This window comes from Cricetulus griseus, chromosome 4 (genome assembly GCF_003668045.3).
Source record: "Cricetulus griseus strain 17A/GY chromosome 4, alternate assembly CriGri-PICRH-1.0, whole genome shotgun sequence".
NCBI classification, from domain to species: Eukaryota; Metazoa; Chordata; class Mammalia; order Rodentia; family Cricetidae; genus Cricetulus; species Cricetulus griseus.
The window spans coordinates 77,212,011-77,222,040 of record NC_048597.1 but is presented as its reverse complement, the minus strand read 5'-3'; the positions used below and the strand labels follow the sequence as shown (position 1 = coordinate 77,222,040).

Sequence of the window (10,030 nt, the reverse complement as noted above, 5' to 3'; positions counted from 1 at the left end):
GGTTAATAGGTGTATGCCTGCCTATGGCATCCTGAGTTAATCAGCTTCAAGCCTCAGCTTCCCTGTCTGCAAAATGGATCTCTGGCCAGCCACTGTTCCTCCTGCAGCAGGGTCTGCACTCCTAGCTATCACAAGTGATGTTAACAATAGCACCACGGCCTGAACAAGCAGCTACCTCCAGTCCCACCCCCACCTCCCAGCATGGTGCCTACTCACCAGTGACAAACCTACATGGAGCTGGTCACACTTCATCTGTTTTGACATCAAGTTTCCCTCCCCAGTATCAGCATATAGGATTCCTACCAACTACTTTCTCCATGGCATAAGCCAGCTTCCCCTTCCCTCATTTGAGTGTCCCCTGGAGTTACCTTGATGGACAGGTGGCTTAGACCCAATTCCCAAGCAAGACTAAGGCCCCTCATGTTGCTGCAAAGAGCACCTTTATTCAGAGGAAGGACATCACCATGGCAACAACACATCAATTCCCTGAGAGCTTTTCCCTTATCATCATTAGCTTGTCTAGCTAAGGTCTTTGCAAAAAGAACGCAACCCATGGGGTAGGGATGAGGTGAGGTGAGCCTTGGGGTGCTGGGGAGGATAGTGGGGGATAGCAGGATTCCAGATACTGGAAGGCATAAATACAGTACAAAGGCATTCATGGTCCAGCGTTCCAAAGACCAAGCCCATTTGGCTTCTGCTTTTTCTGATCCACAGAAAAGATAAAATAAGACCCTCTCCAGCCCACCCAGAAAACAACCCCCCTCCCTTCATACCCACCCCTCCCATCTCATGAAACAGCACAGTAAAAAATACTGTCACAATATTTACAGGAACACCCACTATGGGCGACTTTCTCTCTACTAAGGAGAGGAGATAAAAATGTATAGCTCTGAACCCCCTCGTGTGGGAGACAAAGATAGGATCTCAAGGGGCAGGGCTGAAGACTTCACCCCACCCTGGAGGGCAGGGAGGGAGGCACTATTCACCTGAATGGCCACTAGCAGTGCCCAGGCCAGAAGAAGGGGCCCAAAGTAAAAGGCCTTTTACTACCCAAAACAGCTTCCCTAGCACTGGGCATGGCTCAGCTGACAAGGAAGATTCCAGGTAGGCACTGGCACCCCAACTTAGAGACTGTGCTACAAGATGGCACTCATGTACCCCAAGGTGTGCCCTGATGCCTCCCCCCGACTGCAGAGATCCAAACACAGATCCCACAGAACCCCTCGGAGTGGCTCTGAGAGTGTAGAAAAGATAATTAGGGACAGACATGCCACTCCCTGAAGAACACGACTGCCCAGCAGTCTGCAACATGGGTGGGCACACTACACAAACACACAAATATAGACACACACACATACACACAGCCCTGAAAAGCCTTGTACACCAAGGCCAGGACACACAACAGGGGTCCCTGGGCCCTTTGGATACCAGGGGTGCCCAGGGACAGGGTCTCTCAGCCACGGCTGCTAGAAGATGGCGGTGCGGGGACACCAGGGTGTGTCCGGGTACAGGAGGCAGTGGATAGAACGGAACCTGTAGGGATAGAGCAGAAGACTGGTCTGTGTAGGGTGGGGGGGCATGCACCCTCTGACAGTCCCAACAGCACTGACAGGGATTCCTGGGGGCCCCTCTATGTAATCTGGATGCTTAGGGGTATTTGGTGATTCTCTGCAAGCCTTTACCTGGATGGGTCAGTCTCCACCGAGAAGGGTCCCTTGATATGTACTGCATTACGCTTGTTTTCAAACATGCCATAGCTCAGGGTCACCTGTACCGGGAACAATGGATTGATGCTGAAGGGGAGGCAGCCCTGCCTGCCTGGCTATTCCCTCTGCTCTCCCTTGGATCAAGGACACCTGCTCTGCCCTTCTGGGGATGAAGTCCAGGGTGAGGACTATAGCCATGAACAAGACAGGGCAGGTAGGTTCTCTTAAAGGGCAGGACCAGAGATTTTAAAAGAGTCTATTTCACTATTTTTTGAGGAATTAAACTGTGGCGCCTCATACATGTAGATAAGAGCTCTACCACTGAGCTCCAGCCCCAGCTCTGGGTCAGCAGCTCAGTATAGATTGTGACACCTGAAAATAGGGTATCTCTGACACCCCTATTTAAAGCAGTGACCCCAGACTAGGGATGTAACTCAATTAGGAGAGCACTTGCCTAGCACACACAAAGCCCTGGATTCCTTCCCCAGCACTTCATAAACTGGTTGTGGGGTTGCACACCTGTACTCCTAGCCCAGGGAGGTGGAGGCAGGAGAATCAGGAATTCAAGGTCATTCTCAACTACATTCAAGGCTAGGCTGGAATACATGAGACCCATCTCTGAGTACATAAGCAAATAAATGAAAACATATATACATACATCCCTAAAGGACTTGAGCCAGGTGTGACGGCTCACAACTGAATCTCAGCATATGGGAGGCTGAAGCAAGAGGATCACTGGTTCAAGCCTCAGCTACATAGTGAAACCATCTCAACAAACCAAACATAAGCAAACAAATAAATGAATAAATAAATAAGAACTGTCTCTTCCTTGGAGATGCCCTTTCCCTTCCATCCCCGTTGAGTTCGCTCCTTGGCTACCCAGGCCTTGGGGATGCATGCACACCTGCTCATGGAGCTCGGAGGTGGGCACCTGCTGTAGATTCTCCAGGTGGGAATGGAAGAGGCCACTCCGGATGAGGGGCACTCCCAGCAGTGCTTCCACAATGTAGCCAATGGTGCAGTCATCAGGGAGCCGGATGCGCTCGGCCGTGTTCATGAAGTGTCCCCCACTGCAAAAGGGACAATAAGCGGAGGCTGAAGCCAGCAGCTGTGGAGAGGGTGGACAAGACCTTCCCAAACTGGGCTCCCTCCCTCTATGAACCATAATTCTTCCATGCCAAAGAATTTCACCCAAGGGTGCTCTAGCTAGGGCAGAGGTATCGGGAATGTCTGTAAACACAGCTGCATTTGGGCACCTAATGGAGAGGAGTGGGCAGGTGGGAAAGGATAGCCCAGCAAGCCAGGCCCTGCAGTAGGGCACCCAGGACCACAAATGAACACCCTGCTGTGTGGGTGGTCTTCCGTGTGCAGGGGGCACTCACCTGGCCCATGGGCCCATCTTTAGGGCTAGCCCTCGGCTAATACAGAAGCCAGCTCCTCCGGTGGCGAACCAAAAGTGGACAGGTCGCTGGGGGAAGTGAAATGGCTGTCGTGAGACTCTTGGATTCCACCAGGTTGCAGAGGTGTCTCAGCCCCTCCCTATCTCCTCAGGGTGTGTGCAACTGAGACAGGATGGGAGACACTCACCACCTTGTGCTCGCTGATCCGTTCTGTGGCCTGGATGGGCCGGTCCAGACTGGGTTTGCCGATGTAAACGTCTTGGGTGTGGGGATAGCTGGCTAGCAGCCGCAGCAGCGCCCTGAGGTTGACGTAGTTGTCATCATCCACATGGCAGAACCACCTGAACACAAGGCAGGATGCTGTTAGAGACTGTAGCCAGGGTGGGAGGACTGCCAGGCTGCCAGGGAAGGGGCATGGATGGGACACAGTGGGAAAGGGAGAAACTCACTTCTTCCCAGATTCAATGAAATGGTCATACTCCACAGCCATCTTGCAGGACAGAGCCTGGCGGCTATGGGCCGCAGAACAGTTGGTGAGTACCACATTGCCTGTGGACAGAGGAGGGCTGTAAGCAGGCCTGGGCAGCACAGGCAGTAGGCTCTTTTCCAACTGCCTCAGACTTTACCCCCAAGCCCACCCTCCTCCCCAGGGTAGCCGCCCCTGCCCATTCATTCAGCCAGCTTTCCCCCAGTACTGGGCCACCTGTTGCTGCTTGCAGGACTCAAAGGGTCCCCAGAGGATTGAAAGGGGCTCCTCTGCATAAGAATCGGGGGCCCTGGCAATGGTAGGGCGGGGCATGAAGCAAGCCAGCAGGGTAAACTGGCCTCTTAGATGGGTGACTAGTGACCTCTGAGCCCCAGGGTGCCTCAGGGGAAGAATCTGCTTAGCACCAGGCCCATCTTTTCCTTCTCCAAGCCTGGGACATACCTGTGAGCTTGGCCAGAGCTCCGTCCTCCCCATCAGTGAAGATGAATGTCTGGAAAAAGAGATAGGAACTGAGCTTGCCACTCCAAGTCCCCCACCAGAGTCACAGCCAAGGCACCCTGGAGTGCCCTCAGCTGTAGGTCTATACGCGTCCCATCCCCCAACCATTGCTCAAGTGTCCAGGGTGAGTGGCAGCTGGGCTATCGGGGGAGGGAGATTCACTCCCCAACTTCAAGACAACTGGGCCCCAAGGTCACCATAGGCAGCTGGAAGGCACGAGCCAGGTGGGGTGCCCCACCCACCAGCCAGGTAAACGGGCTGCAGCTAGCCCTCCAGCCAACTTGTGCACCTGGCGGGGCACACACCCTTATTGACACAGCCTGCCTGCCCGCCCAGCCTGCAGGCTTTCCTAGCTGTGGGAGGGGGTGGGGGACAGGAGGAGGAGGTCGGCTTTGGGAAGCTGAGCCTCACTCACTCGGGTCGGGGACAAAGGCCTCTGCTGGGCTGCTGCCAAGCCCTGGCAGACAAAGGGCCCCGGAGGGAGGATGAATCACCAGCCATTGTCCGCCAGCTTTGTCCTGGGCTGGGCTGGCCTTAACTCTGCCGAGTTAAGCAGGAGTGGCCCGACTGTCATTTCCATACAGCTGGCCTGGTTAACTGGGCCGGCTGGACAAGAGGTCCTATACACGGGGTATGGGTAAGGCCACTGGCCATGCAGTACTCTAGCCTGGACGTCCTGTTGTGCCCTATAGGGCAGGTTCCCCCAGCCACAGCAGCCAGCCAGGTTCTGAGAGGTCACTGGTGGTCACTGTGGTGGTGGCAAAAAAGGACTCTTGTTCTCAGGCCCACAGTAGGGCATCCAAGCAGTCAGCCCAGCTTAGAAGAGGAAACCTCTTCCCTGTTCACAGAAGGCCTTGCCCAAGGCCACAGCCAAGATTCCACCTGGCCCGGCACAGGGCCACCCCCTGCCAGGATTACTCTGCGGAAGAGGAGGGGGGTGCCGGGGCGGGGCCAGGAGCTGCCGGCGCCCGCCTGGGCCCGTCAGCACACGGGAAGGAATGTTCCTTCCTCCGCCGGCCCGCCCAGCGCGTGCCGCCTGCCGCACCCTGGCATTGCAGGGTGCAACCCCGGGGCGGGTGGGGGATGCTCAGAGTATAGGCGGCAGTCCCCGTGCCCCCTGTCCCCGCCCTGCAACAACAATCCTCACTTGCCTTTTGTGCACAAAAGAGTCCCAAGGAAACCGGGCTATGTGCAAGCCTGGAAGTCAGCATGTACTCAGCTACCCAAGGAACTAACTACCCCAGGCCTGACGACTGGGTGGCAAACCATGCCCTGAATATCCCCAGTTCTTTGCTCAGATTGACCAAATGCCCAGATGCTCACTCCAGTGAGGCCCAGGGAGGAGAGCAAAAGGTGAGACCTATATCATCTGCAAGCATGCGCCTCCCCTTCCAGGGCTCTGCAGACACCCGGGGCAGCCCACACGCACAGACTCGCATCCAGCCCCCCTGCACCCCAGCATCTCAGCCCAGGAATGCCGTGGGAGGTGCAGCGGGCCGGCCTGTACAGACGCTGCTACTGGATTAAAAGGAAAATGCTTTCTTAATGAGATCAAGAGAGAGGCCTGTTCTCCCGCGCTTCCATGGTGTCCTAAAAACCCAGCCCAAGGCTACGGAGATTAAAGTCACCTTTGTTCAGTTGGGGGGGGGGGTGCAGGAGGCCCGCCAGTCTTTGAGAGGTGGAGCTGTGGAATATGAGGGTGCCCCGCCTGCTGTCTCCCCAATACAGGGCAATCAGGAGAGGAAGGGGCAGGGGCTGCACCTGTGGGTAGCTCTCAGCCCCTAGGTACACTGTAAAGTGGGTTCAACACATCCCGCCTGTGCAGAGCCAAGTTCTAGGAATGGAATCATCTTCTTCCTAGTGTTCCTGGGAGGTGGGTACCATCGTCTCCATGGTATACAGCAAAGAGAGGACCTATGATCACACTCAGGAAGAAATAATGCCTTCCAAGGACCCACATATCCCAGCCCCCCTCAAACTTCCCCAAGGAGGGCCATCAGGGCAGTGAGGGCAACAGAACTGGTGAGGGCAGGCAAGGGGGTGGGGGAGAGACACACAGGAAGCAGCATTGTTCCTGGAGCCGAGATTCAAAGAAACACAGGATGCCAAGTTCTGCCCCAGCCATTGTGGCTGTGGCGGTGGCAGCCTGCAGCCTGGCGCACTCCTTAGTGGTGGGGGAGGAGCAAGCGGGCCAGAGGCCAGGCGGCCCGCCTGTCCCCCACTGACCAGCTTCTCCACCTCTCCAAAGGTTGCCTACTTTTTTTGTATAACCCCACAATCATGCTTGATGCCAAGATTGCCCTTCCTGGGCCATAGGACTCTGGTTCAGCTGGAACCACCACCACCACCACCACCACCTCCTCCTCCTCCAGGAAGCCTTCTTTCCATTCATACCCAACTGGGGCTAATAATGTAGCCTCTCACCTCCCATCAGATGGCAGCTGCCCTGAACAGACAAGAGAGCCTGCCCTTTGCTACAGGTTCCAATAACCCTTGTCCATAGCAAACCAAAAGAGGAGTTTTGCTTGCCATGTGTACATGAGCTGACTATGGAGGTAAATCCAGCCTTTTCTGGGTAGAGGGGACCCTTACTCTGAATGACTTCTGGGATCTAAACAAGCCTCCAAAGTTATAGTCCACTTTATAATACCTTATTAGAAAGACAATTGTTTCCCTTTTCAGAGAGCAAGAGACGGAGGGTCAAAAAGGCCCTAGGCTTTTCTCCAGACCACATAGCCCAACTGAGACTTTTTCTGGGTCTGCTCTGCCAGAGAAAGTGCCCGAATCACAAAATGAGAATTTCTCAGAACTGGTGGTGGGCCCAGAGGGGGATAGATGCTATCCAATATCACACAGCAGGAAGGCTGAAGGCGGGGGTGGGGGGTGGGGGGTGCCCTGGCTCAGAGATCGTGCCCCACGAGGGCTGTCATTCAGGGTTGTGGGGAGGACACAGAGGCCCCCTCATCGCCAGGCAACCTGAGTGGCCAGCACGCCAGCCAACGGTTCCCATGGAGCGCATAGCTGTACACAAGAGGCCGACGCCTTTCTCGGCTGGAGAAAGGGGCTTTGTTGCCTTGCCCAAGGGGCCGGCGTGAGAGCAGCCTAGCGCTGGGAATCCTAACGGCACCGCAGCCAAACAAAACCCATGGCCCCCGCTGCCCCCTCCTGAAGGCCTGCTGAGCCCCTGGGAAAGGGACGCCTCATTCTCAGGAGGCTGCCGTGGGGTTCTCAGGGCCCCTCTCTGACCAAGACTAGATAGGAGCTTGTTCTCTTAACCTCCACTCTGTCCTAAGACAGAGCCTAGCCAAGCCTGATGGCCCTGGCTCCCTGGGGCTGGAGCAGGAAGGAAAATGAGCCTTCATCTTCACACCAAGTACCCACCCCCCCCCACACACACACTTGCAATGCACTCTGCTCTCCCCGCCCCAACGGTCCTGTTGTAGCCTCCAGGGAGATTTTCAAAGTGGGGTGTGTCTTTTTATTATGTGTATGAAGTTGATGTCCAACTGCGGGGAGCTCAGCTACAAAAGAAAAGGTTCTGCACAAGCCTGGAAAGCCAGCACCCTATTTCTTTCACTATATCTGGTCCAAGGGTGCTAAGCCTTAAGGCCCCTCCCTCACTTTCAGGGGAAGTACCCTCTAACCAAGAGGAAGGGATCAGTTCAGAGTGGAGGGGATTCAGGATGATTGCTGAGCCAATTTGTTCATAAAAGTTTGAGAACAAATACGACCATTCGCTCCAGTGTTTAGGGGAAGCATCACAAGGCCAACCCCAAGCTAGAAGCTACTCGTCCAGACCTAGAGTGTGTCTGGGGTGACCCTGGCAACATGGGAAGAAACTTCCAGGGCAAAGTGGGCCTCAGCAGCCACGCCGAGCTGGAATGGGACGGATTGGTGTCATCCCTTCCCAAATAGACCCAAAGCTATTGATGCAGTCAGAGCAGCTATAGACAGAGAGTGATCCCTACTCCATCCCCCTGCCCAGGGCGCGCGGGGTCTCACCATCTCCTTATGGCGCGAGATCCAGGTCTCGAACAACAGGTCGAGACGCGCGCGGTGAAACTTTCTGGTAGTCTTGACCGCGATGAAGACGTCACTGGGAGACAGGACCTCGGCCGGGGGACGCGGGTGGCCATCAGCGGGGCGGGAAGCGACCCCGGGCGGTGGATCCGCGTCTCTGCGCGCGCGAGTGAGTAGACTGAAGTATTCGGAGAGGCTATGCACCTCGCGGACAAGGGCTCCGGGCTCCCCGGCCGCCCTGGACCCAGGACCCGGAGCCGCCCCAGCGGAGCCCGCCAGGCTGCGCAACGCGCGCCGTCCACGCTCGGCTGGTACTGGGGTCGGTGGCGGGTCGGCCGTGAGCACCAGGAGGCAAGCCAGCAACGCGCCCGCCAGCGCCAGCAGCAGGCGCCGGCCGCAGCGCTGGAGCATGGTGGCCGGCGGCAGCACGTTGTGCCCTCCCAGTGCCAGCTGGTCCGGCTGCCCGTGGCTCCCGGTCCAGCTGCGCGCCTCTAGCTCCAAGCGCTCTTAAACTTCCCCTGTCTACCACGCCTCCTCACGCTTATTGGCTGCTACTCTGGGGGCGTGGCCTCTAGGGCGTTCTCTCGCCCCCACGTGGGACATAGACGGGTGATGGGGAGGTGGAGAGGTGGGGAGGTGGGAGGTGGGGGGCGGGCGGACTGGGAACAACCCAGCTGGGCACCCACGGCACCAGCCCCCTTTACGCAGGAGCACGTCCGGCCCGCGCCCTGTCACCCTCCTGAGCTGCTCTGAGCGACATCCAGGCTGAGCAACGCCCGCTACAGCTGCACGTGGAGGGACGCGCACCCACCCCCACCCCGACGCTGGGACCTGGGTGATAGAACCCGTGCTCCTCCGCGGGCGACATCCTTAGCTTCTCGCTATGCACTTCCTGTCCCCGAGCGGGTTTCCTTCCCTGGGGACCGTGCTGACTGAGCCAAAGTGGTGGCCTGCGGGGTGTCCATGAGCGATTGGTTGTGGGCTGCCCCTACTGACTGACATGTGTACCTTAGGTGCGGTTCAGGTGAAAAGGTATATGTAACTAAATTCTACAAACCCCTCAGCAGGCCAGTCCTGACATTATGTTCCTATATGGGAAGGACTGGTCCCCGAAAACCTCAGGCGCCCTTTGGCGAGGAGACACTCAGGCCGCCCCTTCCCTCACGGGATGAAAGGCTACCTTCTGTTCCATTTGGTTCCTCCGCACTCCGACCAGATGTGACCCAGCTGTGCTCCCTTCCAGCCCCGCCTCCCCGGCACACGGCCCCCTTCCCACGGGCGGGGGCCTTGCCTGCGCCCAGCACGAGCGGGGGCGGCAGGAATGCGCGCCTGATGGTAGGGTGAGAGGCTGCGGGTCCGGAAGTGGCCAGAGATCCCCGGAGTGGGATCAGGGTCCGAGCCCGAGCCCGCTGCATCTTCCGGGAGCGCAGCTGGGGGCGGCTCTCTGCTTGGATGCCCCTGAGTCTGGTTGGCTTCAGTTTCCGCGTCCCCCTCCAAGGGAAGTCTGAGCCCACCCTGCCACCATGGATAAATCGCTGTTCCTTCTGTCGCCGATTCCCTGGGACTTATAATTAACACTGGAGTGGCAATTTTAGTTATTTATATACCACACTCTTATTGTCTCTCCCTAAGAATGTCAACATATGGCTGGATCCCAGGCTGGATCAGGTACTCTTAAAAAGACTTATTGAAGGGACTGGCCAGATGCCTCAGTGGGTAAAGGCAACTCCTGCCTGGGCTGCCGATTTTTGAGTTTCACTCCCAGGATCCACGTGGTCAGAAAGAATCAAGTTTGTTTTCTTCTGATCTCCACACGTGCAATTTGGCCTGAACAACATACACAGAACTGCCCTCAAATTAAATAATTTTTTAATTTTAATTAATTAATTTATTTTAGCTTTCTGAAGATAGGCATGTTA

General features: G+C 56.5%; 1 protein-coding gene across 1 annotated transcript; it reads right to left on the bottom strand.

Annotated features, from left to right (window-relative positions):
• Nucleotides 1-423: 423 nt before the first annotated feature.
• On the bottom strand, nucleotides 424-8,614 carry Lfng (LFNG O-fucosylpeptide 3-beta-N-acetylglucosaminyltransferase). The gene is made up of 8 exons (XM_027413513.2): nucleotides 8,094-8,614; nucleotides 4,035-4,083; nucleotides 3,556-3,655; nucleotides 3,294-3,447; nucleotides 3,089-3,174; nucleotides 2,611-2,776; nucleotides 1,683-1,768; nucleotides 424-1,533 (listed from the first exon to the last, which is right to left on the bottom strand). The coding sequence occupies exons 1-8, from the start codon at nucleotides 8,520-8,522 to the stop codon at nucleotides 1,467-1,469; spliced, it is 1,137 nt and encodes a 378-aa protein (XP_027269314.1). The 5' UTR covers nucleotides 8,523-8,614; the 3' UTR covers nucleotides 424-1,466.
• Nucleotides 8,615-10,030: the final 1,416 nt, after the last annotated feature.